At 42.9% G+C, this 16,019-nt stretch overlaps 1 protein-coding gene across 1 annotated transcript in view; it reads right to left on the reverse strand.

The window, feature by feature from the left end:
* Positions 1-2,259: 2,259 nt before the first annotated feature.
* cobl (cordon-bleu WH2 repeat protein) overlaps positions 2,260-16,019 on the reverse strand; it is a 66,765-nt gene continuing 53,005 nt past the window's right edge. The window contains exons 12-17 of the mRNA XM_036539549.1: positions 11,125-11,446; positions 9,886-10,007; positions 7,651-9,407; positions 6,948-7,067; positions 4,816-5,094; positions 2,260-2,462 (exon numbers count right to left, since the gene is read on the reverse strand). Coding sequence (XP_036395442.1) covers positions 2,379-2,462; positions 4,816-5,094; positions 6,948-7,067; positions 7,651-9,407; positions 9,886-10,007; positions 11,125-11,446 — 2,684 coding nt within the window. The 3' untranslated portion in view covers positions 2,260-2,378. The remainder of the gene's footprint in view (positions 2,463-4,815; positions 5,095-6,947; positions 7,068-7,650; positions 9,408-9,885; positions 10,008-11,124; positions 11,447-16,019) is intronic.

Genomic DNA, 16,019 nt, shown 5'->3' on the forward strand with positions numbered 1-16,019 from the left:
TGGAGGACAGATTAGAGCCTCCACATCACACCATAATGTCTGGAGCATGGATGCAGCCAAAAACAAACTCAATACAGGGATGAACCATGAAGAAACGTGCTTCCATGATTAAAAAAAGATTTATTGATTTAACAATTAGGCAGGCAAAAAAGATATCATATATAGTACCATTCTTCCATAACCATTCAAGAGCTAACATAAAAAGCAATGCTTACTTTATAAAACACACATTCCAGCTCTTTTATTGATTTATCATTAACTTCTTACCTCCCAGAGACCTACATGTACGGTGATATAATTGAAGGGAATATATTATTCTTTTACAAAATATACATTTCAACAAGGATAATCACGAAATGTAATCAACAAAATAACAAATATGTGCTAGTAGCTGCAGGCAACCACAAGGCGTTTAAGCTGAATGGCTGGGGACTGAGCTATGATGAAGGGACAACCGGAGACAATGTTTGAGAAATGTGGCAAATATTAGCTGAACGAGCGGATGCACACCATCTACAGTTCATGCCCAATAAATGTGCAAAATGTCAGACAAATGAGTGAGTGTGGTTAAAAGTTACTGGTGTGTGTGAAGTGTGTTTTCCCACCCATAATAGAGGCTGCTTCATACCCAGGGTGACAAGACATACAGACACCTAAATAGACACTATGAACAATACAAATGCTGAGAGTGTAAGGCTGATCAAGCACTGCTGTGAGGATTTATTTTAAAATGATGTTTTACAACAATATTAGGTGTGAATGGGCATGAATTATGACAAACAGCTGGCATACATGTACAGTCCATGCATGATAAACAGACCAAACGCAAGATGTATGAGTGAGTGTAGTGAAAAGTTAATGACATGAAAAATGGGCCACAGTGGGCATGGCCTGATACTTAGCGCAATGAAGGGTATTTAAAACATATTTGAGGACAAGAACCAACAAATGTGCTATATCTGGGCAACCCTGTCAAGAGGTGTGCATGGAAGACAAACAAGGAAAGAGGAAGGAAACAGACCCAAAACAGTGGGCTTACAGCCATTCTGGTCTAACATCCTAATGACACTGAAACCTAGCTTTGAAGATCCCCACTATACATTCACTCTCATGAAAGACCCATCCAAGGCCAAGCAGGCCTGTCATATAGGCTCTAAATATCGTTTTAAATAATGAACTGATACTACCTGAATCAATTCTTGAAATATAACTATATGTCTGTAGATTGTGTGCTTCCTCAGATCCATTTTCATTTTCAATTACAGACTCACTGTTTTTACACTCCCTTAAAGTAATGGCATAAGTAAATGCATTAGTAAAAACTTACCTACCTGTAATACTGCAATAGGCAGACTAAACCACAATCAGGCAACGTTGAAGAGCTTACTTTAAGAGATCACAATGATTAAACAGTAAATCAAATATACAGTAAAAAATTCTCTAAATTACAACCAGTATTTTACATAAATCTTGCGATACTGAATGTAAAATATGAGATGCAAAATGGAAGTAGTAGGTTTACTCTATTCCCCCAGAAAATACACATTTACCAAGAATGAGCTGAATAAGCACATGTACAATTCTTTCAAGCCAGAATTGCTTCGTCAAACATCAATACCAATTCGTATTCTTCATACAGCAGTCTGTGTCCAATTCCATTACCATTTCCATATAGGTAAAAGTCATAACATCAGTACAGCTTTTATTCAATAACATGTCTAAAACTGCGGCACTTCAGAAGCATTTTGCACTTATGCTTTGTCAGGACAGGTCTACTAAGGTTTTCATGTCCAACCGAAACCTGACCTTTACAAAAGATGTGACTTTCTGACACATCCTTGAATTAAATTTGATACAGTTCTGCGCCTCCTCTGTTTCTTTTTAAAGAAAAAAAAGAAGTTTCTTCTCTCATTAAAGGCCAGTTTAATTCAGGAAGATTCACTCATCTGCTTTTCAAAAGCTTGAGTCCAAAGTCAACGACAGCACTCTATGTCTAAGCTCAAGTTCTGGACTCAGTGCTTCAGATTCAACTGTAATTGGCAGGTGGATACAATTCATCCTTCTAGATAAAACTAGATAAAACCATATTAACGAACCCACTGAGCAAGAGCGATGAAGCTTACCGTCTAATGTGGAAATGTGCTAAATCTGTTATATATCAACTCTAAAACAGAAAAAAATCATTTTTATCTTTGCATATATGCTCAGTCATTGGCACATGCTTCAAACAGCATTTCTATGACCAGCAAAGAAGAAATACTCAAGTATATACAAAAACAAGAACACCACAAGAGGAGGGATTATTAATCGCATGGTTTGGCTTGCAGAGCTTCTATCAGGCTGGTGTGGTGGCTGCAGACGAGACTCTGGAACATTTCTCAGTGTTCCTGTGGGGCAGCTGCCGCTGTCTGTATTATACCCAGCCTTCCATTGACTAGTACGGTCTTAGTGGGAACAGGGACCTAAAGGAACCACAAAACAAAACAATTAGTTAACTGCAACCGTTCTGTGAAACCTTCAAGATCATTCACAAAATAACTCATTAATATTAAAAGGCAAAAAAGGGTGATCCCTCTCTTGCTTTTTTAATGAGCTGGGGATTGATTTCATTCCATACGGTCATTTATGTTGTCAGGCTTCTCCAGCATCTCCAGTATTCTTGAGTTTACACAGACCTTTAACTAACATGAAGAAATGTAGGGAACTGCTTGGTAATGATTTAATGATCACACGATCATCAGAAGCCACACTGTTGGTGTGGCAGCCATCTGATCACTGGAAACGCATCATAAAAGTGTAAATTAAGGTTCAGGCATTTTAACACTCTTTACACTCACACAGTCCACTACACACACCCACTCTCGCATTCTCTCTAACCCATACACAATCTTTGTTTATCTCTGTGGGGAATGTGAGTTTCAGACTAACTAAAAAGGAACTGTTCGACATTCTGAAAGATTTTCTAAAAGATCACGTATCCATTTTTTCAAGATCAAACCAATGTTTCTATGCCCAACTTACCCCCCTCAGGGAATGAAAAAGCCACCACTTGAACAAGGTCTTGGTAATTACATATAAGAGTGTGTAACCACTAATTTCTCTCACAGTTTTCTCTCTCTGTGATCGGAGCCAGGCTATCAAGGGTGTGTGCTATCCCTTTCATTAATCATGACAAAATAACCCCTATGACTGACACAGAGCATCCCAAAGAAAAGACAAGGATTTCAAATGTCACAATCCGAAAGGTCTCCTGTCACACATAATGTCTTATTTATCAGGGAGCTGAGGTACAGTCTCTGCAACAGAGTTGGAGAATACTGGAGTGACGTGATCAACTTCCAGTGACCTAACACCAGCTCAGACTTAATGAATCTTTCCACAGAGATAGTCAGTAACTCCCTGAGTGGGTTGGGGGTGTGGACTTGTTTTGGAGCGGACATGTTGTGACAGTGTGCCGGAGCACACGTGAGGTGCAGGAAGTACACAGAGGCGTTCCTTGGTCAGTCAGCGTCTCCTGGCAGTGCGGAGGAGAAGGCATTATTTAATTATTTACGTTGGACTCTGTCTGCTCCTCACAGCTAAATGCCGCAGCACGATGAAACTTTTATGTGTGGCGGGCCACGTTAGGGTAAGGGAACTGTTATCAAGACATAAAAACCACCAAAGCTCAACTTCTGTGTCTTCAGTTATGAACTACTGCCCTGGATAACAGCATCTGTCAAAATAGCGCTGCTACAAATCCCTCAAAAACTGCTGTAATATAAGCCTGCCTTTCTTTATGTCCTCGCTATAGTCTTCAGTGCATGATCAACACTGGAGCTAGACAATACTGTATGTCAAATGGATGCTGCACAAGTCATCTCAACTCTGGGCATTTGCCAAATAAATAAACGCAAATAATTTTGAACCTTTCCATTTACCACAGAGTGCTATACTTTCAATTTTACAGAGGTGCTTTCATTTCTCCTGAATCTGTGACACTGGAACTACAATCAAATTCAAGGCTAGGTCTATGAGAAAGCTTCCCCATTCTGACACCAGCAGCTAGCTTGTCTGTACCTCTACTGTTCTTAACGAACTGCTTTATGTTGGAGCACAGCCTTGTACTGCAGGGACTGTGGTCGGATCAGATCAGAACACAGATACTCTCACACATTGACTCAACAGAAATATTTAACGTTAACCAAGTGCAGGTGACAATGCATGTTTAAAGCTGTTCTTGTTGTTACGAGTGTGATTTCGTAATGAGGACTGCATTCACATCTACACTAAAGGTCATGAAGACATTTGTCCACCTGTGGAGTTGTTCCTTAAAAATTGTAATTGTAACTGTGTGCTCACTAAATAATAATTCCCCTAATAATTCAATAATACGTATTACTGAGTGTTATCATATGCGCTGCAAAAATTGCATATGAAAAAAAAATATATACTGCATATAAAAATACTTTGCAAAATTCCAAGTGAATCTAAGACAACTGTTCAAACTCCATCATTGTTAATGCTGGAAGATACCATTTTAGGGAGTGAGAGCAGACTCTGTAATGAGAGCACGTTCTGTACTTGGTTAAGCCATTGGGGGGTTAGAGCAAACGCCATAATGGATTTCAGCTGCGGGGGGTGAGAATAAACACTGAACTGAGTTCAGCTGTGGGGACTCGGAGTGAACACTGTCCTGGGCTAAGCATTATAGGGGTGAGAATGAAAACTGTACTGAGTCCAGCTGCAATGGGTGGAGAGCACATTCTGCTCTGTCAGATGTTGTGGGTGAGAACACATTCTTTTTTGTTCTGGATTCAGCTGTGAGGATGGTACCTTCTTCAGACGCTCAGCCCCTGAACCCGACCGGATGGCCTCAAGCAGAGCCTCGCGGGCCTGCTCTGGGTTTCCAGCGACTTTCAGGGCGAGGGCGGGCTTGGGCCGGGTGGAGAGAGGAGGGGGAGGGGCCGAGAGCGGAGGAGGGGGAGGGGCAAACAGAGGAGGAGGAGGAGCAGAGAGGGGTGGAGGTGGAGGAGGCGTGTCCTTGCTCTGAGCGCTGGTCTTCTGCTCAGTCTTCCTGAGCTCCTCCAGCTCTGTGGATGCCTCGCACTGGACCTGCAGGGCAGGAATATGGGTCCCACGACACGTCAGGCGCACAGAGAGACACCGCTGGCTTAGGTATGACTCTCTTTACCACAGATTACTTTCTTTACATTTTTAATGGAGAGATTTACTGAGTGAAAAATTATACACTTGATCTTTCCCCTCCCTCAGGTAACGCAGGGCCCTCACTCTGACTGTAAAACTAAGGGCTAAATCGGACCTAAGGACAAGCCAGTAACTGGGCTGTTTAGTTCTGTCTTTGGCTGAACTGAAAAATGCCCCTCTGAAAGACATTAGAAAACCAAGAGAGGAAATAGTTAAACTGGGAGGGAACTTTCAAGTGCAGCCCAGGGGCAAGTACAACAAATAAAAAGCCTCACTTTGCTCCAGGAATGTAAGTCACAGATTAGAACATTCATTTCAGGATTTGAGATTATAAATAAATTAGTCATCCAGATTACAAACAAACAAAAAATCAGACCATAGAACTAGTTTGTATGCATTCACCTTTCTACATGAAAATTCTAGTCTTTCCTTCCATTGGTCACAATCTGAAATTTCAGAACCTAAAATGGTATAATGTTTCCACAAGACAATTGTGATATAAAAATCTGAGATCTAGTGACTGCAGAGAACATCATTTATTTATTGTTTCTCTGCAGGTCTCTTGGGCAGAGGACTCAGATCTTAAAACGCAATGCTGTTCTGGTGTACTCTGGAATACTGGAAGACATTTCAGGGATCATTCTCATTTATGATCCACAGGAAACAGCCTGTTCCCCGTGTTTCCAAAAAAAGAAGAACAAAGAGTACAAGTGTGAGAGGTGTAATCAAATGTTTTTTTTTCGGACACATGTCTAAAAACTGCTCTTTCTTGCATAACCATCTCTTATTTTACTTTTTTTCCTTTAAAAAAATCTGAAATGCATACCAAATGAGAAATCAAACAGCAGGAAATTCTCAGAATTCCATGTGCACCTAAAGTATGCTTTAAAGGGGAAATCAAATGTTTATTAGCGTTTTGAGGGAAAAAAAACACAAAAAATTTTCTCCGAAATATATTTGGTGGATGAACCTGGGAAGCCCCTCTTTGTGAAAGGTAAAAGACCAAATTAGACCCAGGTGTCATTTTATTATAGAACTGATTCTAAAGATTCCATTCCATGTAAAATTCTGCTTCATGAGCTGTATGCTTTTGCGCAGTAACTGTTTGGAGCAGCATTTACTAAAACAAAGAATAATGGATCAAAGACATAACCTTTGAAAAGGGCCCCTTTTCAACACCTAAACTGAAAAATAATTAATATTTATGGTCGTTTAGATGGATATAGGAAAGAATTCATTACAGTCATGTTATTTGTCAGGTCCATCCTGAAGGTTAAGCAGTTGTTGGATCAACCCTAAAATTCCTTTGGAAGGAGCTTTATCGGTACATTAGTCCAGATTTCCCTTGAAAAATGCATGCATACACTCACAATAGAGAGCGGTATTAAAATGGAAGGCTTATTTTACAATTCTTTTCTGTGATTTTGTGTCCCAATATAAACCTGTATGAGGTAATGTCAGTGGACGTTTGAGACCATTTCTGATACTCATTGTGGGAATATTAAATGAAGGAATTAATTTTACATACACCGCACATTTTACAGTGCATCAAAGTAATAAGAAACTTTTTCTCCTCTCTCCAAGTAAATTAGTACTTTGTGATACATATTCACTCCAGCTGAACAGTTTCACAGTTGCACCAAATGCGGTTTCTGTCAGATTTAGCGATAAACACATGGCATATAAGCCTTCATATGATCACTGCTGATTGTTCTGTCCAGGACTCTTTATGGACAGTGACACTATTCATAACTCCTTACCTTCCTCAGTCTGGAGGCGTTGTTTTGAGCTCTGATTGCTGACAAAAGTGCGGAACGTTCATTTTCTACTTCGACAAAGGATGGTTTTTTCAACATGCTCTCTCTTGCAGTATCAGATATCTGTGCTCAGGGATAAGAGATCCATTAGGAGCAAACCTTTAATTCCATCTCATTCACATAAATTTTCATCAAAAAACAGCCTACTGATAAACACCTCTGAATGAATGTAGAAGAGCCAAATGCATCAACACTGGCTAGTAAAAAGCCATGACTGCAATCCCTGAAACACAACAATGCCGCCGAAATAACAATGATTATATCTTTCTTTGAAGTCAGTACTGAAAGTTTGGCCTTTGAACAAATCAGTAAATATGGAATCCTCTGAAAGGTACATAGCATTTCTAATATAATCAGTGTTTTCTGTCTCTGTTGTCTGTCTCAGTTCTCTGTGTTCACTGTGTTCTCTCTGTGCTTTATTATGTACCTGTTCTCACTGTGTACTCTTTCAGTGTACTCACTGCGCCAGCTGTCTGTATGTTCTCTCACTATATGCTAGCTCTCTATACATTCACTCTACGTTTCAGTTTGGTTTGCTTCACTGGCATGACAAAATCAGCATTTGTATCTCTGCTCTGTCCCCTTGTTTTGTCTGTGCTCTCTGTCTCCGTGTTCTCTCTCACTGTTTCTGAGGTCTCGCCCTTACCTTGCGGAGACGCTCCTTCCCCTCGCCTGCTTGGATTGCCTCCATCAGGCAGCTGTGCAGAGACATCTCCTTCTGTACTGACTTCAGAATCACAGGCTTGAACTTCTTCACTGGCCCAAACGGGCCCACCTGTCCGTCGTCTGAGGGCCCGCTGGCGGCTGGCGGAGGGTCTGGCTTCTTAGCCGGCTCAGGGCGCGCACCATTCCTGGCACTTCCAGGCACTGAGTTATGCAGGGGTCTGGTGGGGGATGTTGGCTTCTGAACAGATGTTACTGGCTCCCATGGGGGTAAAGTGTTGCTGGATATGCTAGCTGGATTTGTGTTTAGAGAGCTGGTGCTGCCTCCACCACTCTGAGAGTTTGACTGATCACCGCTCTCCTGTTTTAGCTCAGTAGAGCTGTCAGATTTCTCGATGGTGTAATCTGGGAAGCTAAGGGATCGTTTTGGATTTGCCCCAAATGTGATCGGCCTGCTCTGTGTTTGGAGTGTGTCCGATGACATGCGAGTGAACTTGGCATTGCTTCCATGTGAAAAGCCTTGATTGCCAAGAGGCTTTTGCTTGTGCACAGAGTACTCAGCCATTGTATGTGCTTCCGGAATTCTCTCGGCTCTGCCAGAGGGCTTCCCAGTGTACTTAGCAATGGCAGAGGCTACGTACTGACTGGAGGTTCTCCTGGAGGGCCTCAGGAAGGACAGGTCTCTCTTCTGCTCGAGCTCGTGGGTGGATTTCACAGGCTGCTGTGTGGGTTCTGGAGCAGAGGGCTTACTCTCAGCTTGCTGGTTTTTTGCAACTTCCATAGGTTCCCTCTGGGTTATTTCAGTTTTTCCCCCCACAGAAGGAAGAGCTTCAGGAGGTTCTGCTGGAGGTGGTCTTGAGGCTTCATGATCTCTGGTGTTGGGAGGGTGGCCCCTTGAAGCAGTGACTGTGTCCTGCTGCTCTGTGGAGTTCCAGAAGGCCTTGGCTTTGCCCAAGAGTGGCACCTCAGAGTCACTCCCAGAACCTGGGGAGCTGCCATATTGGCTTTGGGAGCTTTCCTGTTTCACCATATTACCCTGTGCATCTATCTTTATGGCACCTATTACAAGAGAGCCAGCCGGCTTCACAGTTTGAATCTGGGTGGGTTTGGGCGGAACCACAGTGAAGGTCTTCATACCAAACCGAGAGGTGGGACTCTGGGTAATTTTACTCTGGGCTGTCTGCCACCGAGCAGAAGCTGCGGGGTCACCCTCCTCAGAAGCCTCCTTGGCCTCAGTCTGGGCTTGTACTAGAATACTGGGAGGGCTCCTTTGTGGAGCAAGTGCTTGTTGGGTTTGTGTTCCCTCAGGTACAGTGTCTTTTGGGCTACTGATATCCGTTCTAGAGCTGGCCAGGGTAACTCTCTCTTGGGTCATGGGGCTGCCATCCTCCTTGTCCCTGCTATGGCTGAGGCCTTTATCAGGCAAAGCAGGGTGGTGAGTTGCTGGAGAAGGGGCTGCGTCTGCTTCGCTGTGCCCGTCAGACGTCCGGGCATTGTTGTTCTTGTTTTCTATATGGCCACTTGGCTGATGAATGCAGCTGTGATTTGCGATGCTCGAGTTCTGCGTGCTACACAGCAGCGCTGCTTCGTACTCGGTCATGCCATGGCTGTAGTCCTCAAACACTTCATCTATTGTTGTCACAGGAATCTCAGAATCCACAATTGAGACAGGGATTTCACTGTGATGGAACCTGCCCATCAAAGACTCACTGACTGATGCTCTCTCTGTGTGATCAACATCTGTGTTCCAGAGAGGATGAAAATGCAAGCATGGAATAAGTTATATGTACACTTGCCAACTTGAACATGGATTCTTCATAATTCTTAACAAGTGTATTATAAATTGATTTTAAAACATTGCACCATAACAGGTAAGAGAGTTAGACACAGCCCAGGGTCTTTATGATACTTGCTCGGCCATTAGTGCAACAGTGGCCAATGAGTGTCTTTGGAAAATTAATCAAATCTTGGAAAACCCTGGCACTGCATATCAAACAAAAATAAGTCAGGGAACTTTCTTCACTTCATTATAAATCGGCCCCAAAGACAGGGTGAAATTACATGAGCTTTAAGGACGAGAATTTCTTTAGAGATACTACACTCACATATTAAAAATATGCTCTGAGACTTATAATTCAAGGTCAGAAATGAATCCTTTGTGCAATGACTCTTTCACACTTTCAGATCCCTCCCTGATTAAGACACTCTCTCCCCCCACCTGCCAGGTTGGCCTCAAGGTCAGCCAGAGTCTGGTGAAGTTGGGCCGTGAGTACTGGGTCCTCTTCATAGCTGTCCTCTCTTCTGCCTGATTGACTCTTGTGGTAAATATCAGTGCTGTGTCTGTGAAATGTAAAACAGACCTAAGTCGAGATGCCTATTCAACAAGTGACACAAAAATACGATTAAAGCCTCCTCTCACTTAACATTTACAGACTCCCTGAAAGCAGAGTTGGAACAGCAAAGAGCATTCAAACATCAAAATGATAAGACATTTGCTCTCTGTTATTAGAAGGACGATTTCGAATCCAGCCCAGATTATAAAATATGCCCTTGTTAGCACTTCATTGTATTATTAGAAGTAGAAAAACCTGTTGAAAAGCAAAAGAAAAAATAATAGCCACTTTGAACACATAAATATTCTAAATTCTCAAGCCAACTTGAATGAAAACTAGCATTTTGGGATCTTGGGAGAGTCGTTGCTGGAGAGTTCTAGAAAAAAGTTTAATGACCCTTTCCAGGAAAACTCAGAACATCCAAAAAAAAAATCCTGTCCCAAGGCCCACACTGAAAGCCAGGCTACAGAGCTGCTGCAAGGCCCTCTCTCAAAACACAGTCCACAGCATGGCTGCAGACCTTGGAAACCCCTCAGCACAAATATATCTGCATTCAAAGGCATACAAAGCTGGGCCAGAGCTCTCAGTACAATAAATCAAACATTAATACCACGTTGTACTCAGACAGATTTCTGATGCTTTGTTCCACCGGGGACACTCTTAGTGTCAGATACAAAGGTGGTGAGGTTACCAATCAGTGGACAGCGTATGCCTAGTGCTCAAGGCCATCCAGAACTTTATCACTGACAGCCAAGAAACACAGCCATCTGAGTGAAGAGAATCAAAAATGCAAAATGGTAATCTTTGATGTTTTGACTTTAATTTTGATACTTTCACCTATACACAGTTCTGTGGTCACCAAGAAACACAGAACATTCAACTAACATAAATCCTGTTCAATACCTGCTTACTGTCTATATACAGACTAAAATTCAGTTTTACAAGTCATAATGTAATTTGTGCTTAAGAAAACAGGAATATTTTAATTGAATTGTGTTGTCTCTATGTAATGTATTGTGTATTTTTAACATGGCAGCCTGTATGGCATGTTCTGCTGTGGGTGTGTGGAACCCTGCTGCAGGTCAATGCTTATCCCTGAGCTACCATTGCAAGTACTGCTGTACCTGTGTCGGGAGCCCCATGTGGCACATCCCTCATCACTGTCACTGGAACAGTCCTTGGGCAGAGTGTGGGTGTGGGCTGGGCCCTGATCCAGAAAAATACTGCCATCGGGCGAGGCCGGGTGGGCGATGTCAGAGGGCGAACTCATGACACCCGAGTCTTCTGCCATGCCCTCCGAGGCAGCGTAGCCCTGATCAGGGCAGCTACTGTTGCTGTCCATCGACACGGTCTCTACCTCCGGCTCCGCCCCCAATCCCGCCTTCACTTCTGGCTCCGCCTCTGGGGCCTGGTCCGATGCACTCTCCTGCAGGGAACGTAGCCAGGCTAGTGGGCCCGGGGGAGGGGAGAGTCAAGTTACCCACAAATCCACACTGTTCACATCTGCATGCTGACCACATCCACACACTGAACACATGCTCATACTATCTGCCCTCACACTGTTCACATCTACATGCCGATGACATACACACTCTGTTCACATCTGCATGCTGACAACACACACACTTTTCACATCGGCATGCTTTTAAATTATCTTCACAAGAAAAAAGACTGATAAGGATGGAAATGGAGTGAAAGAGTTACAGAGTAGATGAAATTTAGAAAGCGAAAAGAGAGAATGAGAGGGACAGAAAAGAGTGACAGGTATGTTGGTTTCTTAACACTCACACATAACTTACACACAGAATGTGAATAGTTGCTTTAACACAGCCCCTGAGAGCCTACAGTTCATGCATGTCATGCTAACACAAAATAACATCACATACTTTTACTTTTGGAGTTTTATACTTAAGATGAAACACTCATTTCAATACATGCATTAATTTCATAGATATACACTGTGCTATGCAATTGTTCTGACATATAGGCAACCAGAGTCTATGCAAACAGCTCTACAGTCTACTTCACTCCCTCAGGTACTGTCAAAGTTCAATCTCTGAAGCAGTAGATGGCAGCAATGAGCTGTGTCTTTGGTGAAAAAGAAGTTACATAAATATTTTTCCTTGGTTTAGTAACATCTAAGATAGTTTACTAAGTCACATTCATTTTACTCTAATTTAGAAAAAAACAGACATTTATCCAAGTTCTCCACAAAAATTTAGCTAACTAGCTGGCCAGGTTGTCCATATACAAAAATATAAAAATTATGACATTGTTTCAAATAGCTAGCTGATAACTGACAAAAAAGGATTTCATTAGTACTGACTTATGAATAAAATGCAAATTACAGCATCGTTATATATTGTGTACGTTGAAATGCGGCAGCAAGATATGAAGCAGGACGTTATCATTGATGTTTATCTGTCTGTAACTCAGTATCATGGTACCACTGTAGACTTAATATCCCAACTCCATGGGGGCTTAAAGGGGTTTGCTCTTCAGATATTTACATAATAATACCACAATGAGGATCTTTTCAAAGATCAAAGTGCCCGAAAGTTACACTGAAACTGGTGTTTGCCGCCAGGAGGAATAGTTTCTAATTGTCACTTTAATGGGCAAGACATTAGCACAGTAAGGTTCAGCATCTAAACGACCTGCAGTGTTAAACAGGGGCTGTAAGCGCAAAGCACCAAAGGGACAGCCACCCTACCAGCGCAGGGAAGCCAACACCATTTAAGCCTCTTTATGACTCCCAGTTCAGGGGCTGCAGCCTTTGTACCAGCAATGCTCCCCTGATGTTTGGGGGGGATCGTCTGCTATAAACTCTCACCATTATGGAAATATATTCGTCTGACATTCCACCAATACTATAGTCATGTTAATGGACAATATTTTTCCCCATTTATAACCCTGTCTCCTTCCCTTTCTGAAAGACTGATACGATGCAATCATGGCAGGAGTGTATTATGCAGATCCAATGACATAAGGCAGCTGCATAACCGAGCCCCTGCAAACAGTGATGTCTCAAGCTATTGATCTTATGCAAAACCAGGCGGGACGAGAAATGGCAAACGATGCTAAGAACTATGAATAAAATATTGTCCGAAAAAATCCAGCTGGCATTAAAGTCCGCGACAAAAGCACATTTTTTTTCCCTTGGAGCCGACGAGCCAGGCGCATGGCGTTCGGTGGACGTAATGGCAGTGCATGGATCATTTTAATGTGTTTTTATGGAGCCTCGTGTGAACGAGCGCCGTGTGGAGCTGTGGGAAAAGGGAGGCGCGCCCAGGACCTGTTTGTGCTGCAGTTGCTGCGGCTGACCTTTCACTCACATTCGCTTCTCCGCTTTTCCCAGCACACGCCTCTGAGCACACGCATCCAGAGAGCCGGCACGCTCGTGACCTCACGGCTAAACTTCTCCTGCGATGCGCGCGCGGATGAAATAAATCGTTTTTCCGGGATAACGACTTCTCTGGAACTGCTGCGCCATAATCTTTGAGGGTCACAAACGAAAAGGAAAAGGCAAAGATGCTGTTCAATTTTAAAAAATGCCTCAGTCTGAATACACACAGCTTTAATGGTCCGGAGTTAAAGAAACCATTGTGATGACCGTTTTTCAGCATTAATATTGTATGAAACTGCCTGACTTTTAACTCCACTAGACCGTGTCTATAAACTCTGCCTGATCTTGGCTGACAGAAGGCCTGAGGAAACCTATTATGCTTGTAATGTGCCAGGCAGACTTGTTGCTCTCACATTTGGATGGTGTGGAGCTGGAGGGGTGGGGGTGGGGGTAGGGGTGGGGGGGTGTTCCTGGAGAGACAGTGACTCACACTGTGTTTCCCAGTTCTTTCCCAGCACATTGAAAGTTGAGCCAGCTGTGGTTATTCCACGAGCACACTACCACTCCAGGGTCACATGGAGGAAAGGGGGGGGGGGGGCAGTAACTCATCCCTCCCCCTCACTCACCCCCACCCAAAAAACCCCTGCCCCCTTCTTCTGTGTGTTTCAGGCCAACTAAGGAAACTAATGGAGCTCTGTGGTGGTTACCTTGTGTGCCTCTGAGGACTGCAGAACTTACATAGATAGAGAGGAAGCACACAGACTGCCCTTTCATCACTTCTACAGATACTGAAGAAGATTAGCTATGAATATTAATTATGTTTAGACTGGCGAATGAAATCTGCATCAGGAATGCTTTCACAAGTGCTTTTTATGAGTTACCTTATTCAAACTTACTGCAGAAAATGTAACTATACATCTATGAACTAATGCACAAACATTTCCAATCTTAGGAATGAGCCTGTGGCATTTTATAACTTTATTCTTCAGAAATGAAGTGATATGAGAATTACAAAGAATTTTAAAAATTTATTTATAATAGTGGTTAAAACAGTGTTATTGCAGGAAGTTGAGGGAGTTCATTCGTATTTTCTTTCATGCCTTAAGACTAAAATTAAACAACAAATTAATGTTTTTTCTTTTTGGGGGGGGGGGGGGGCAGAGCAAAAAACAAAGAGCGAATTATTATGTTTTGATTTGCAAGAAACATATTAAGACATAGTCTTTATTGGCCTAAAATTTTAGTTTTCTTACAAAGTTACTGAAATAAACACACATAAACACTCAATAAGATGAAGGCACACAAAATGTGTTTTTAGGAAACAAAAAATGATGAAAACATATTGGGAGAAAAGTAATAGCAGTACAAATAAAGTAAGGTTTAAAAGGCATCCAATGGTTCTCTCTTGCTTTCTTTTTAATTAATTAAAAATATAACACATTTGACACAGCTTGTCAATTTAAGGTGTATCTTTTAAAGTGTAGCTTGTCAAAGTGTATCTTTGCCCTTCTTTGGAAGCCAAAATGCATGCCCCTGTCAAATACACCTTTTAAAGTGCTAAGTGTGAATTATCAATAAGAGGAGCACTTGTGGTTTCATGTATATAAAGGCATTGTGAAAAAAATGCTCAGGCTAACATAGCTAATGAGGCTCATGTCACCCACACTTCAATCAATACAAAAGACAACATATAAAATTCTTGCTATAAATGTCTGAAACAGTTTTTTCCCCTCCTGTGAGCTCCCCAGCATTGACATGCATAGTATTCCATAATCCTTAACTCAACCCTAATCTCTAAGCCTTATTTCTGTGTTGTCTGGAGCCCACAGGGCACCTGGTGAAGGTCTACAGGTAGTGATTAAACCCGTAGCACTGTTCACTGTCAACGACAGACTCTGGGCTCACGTTGGGAACCCCAATGCAGGGCCCCCACAGCATCACGCGTTGATTAGGTGGAGACCAGATTTGCACGTTCATGTCTTTCCATTTCCAGACATTCACAACCTTCCCTCCTCAGCACCTCCTGGGCTTGTGGTACAATTACCATGTCAAGCACAGTCCAGACACACTACCACTTCTCTCACTGAGGGCAGCGACTGCACCCAGACCAAAATACAAAAGGCTTTATTTACAGACAGTTTAAAAGGGCTCATGAAAACTGAGAGGACAAAACATTCGTCCGTAAAAAGGGATTAGCCGGCGCAGAGTGAAGCGGACATCAGAGAGTAGCTCTGGAGAGAGGAAGGGAGCAGAGGTTTGGCAGAGGAAAGAGGAGGTCCGTTGCAGAGAGATGGAGGCAGAGGGTTCGAGGGAGGAGATGGGAGGGGGAAGGTAGCAGAGGTGGCAGCAGGGCGAGCCAGGTGCGCAGTCGCTCACCGACGGTTGGACCGGAGGGATACGGGCGCACAACAGTACACTGTCAGGGAGAGGCAGACAGGAGAAGAGTTTAGGAGAGAGACAGAAAACAGGTTCATGTATGCTGTGAGGGATGGAGTCAGTACTCTGGCTTGGGCTCTGACGAATTCATGTCCCGGTCATCGTACTGTAGCACAAACCAGAGGTTCACAGAATTTAGAACAGCAAGAACAACAGGACACTAGAGCAGAGCTCCAGGCAGTCTGAATGGGGACACAGCTTCACACAGCCTACAGGATGGGCTTACTGCATTCTGAT

Source organism: Megalops cyprinoides, chromosome 10 (genome assembly GCF_013368585.1).
Source record: "Megalops cyprinoides isolate fMegCyp1 chromosome 10, fMegCyp1.pri, whole genome shotgun sequence".
NCBI classification, from domain to species: domain Eukaryota; kingdom Metazoa; phylum Chordata; class Actinopteri; order Elopiformes; family Megalopidae; genus Megalops; species Megalops cyprinoides.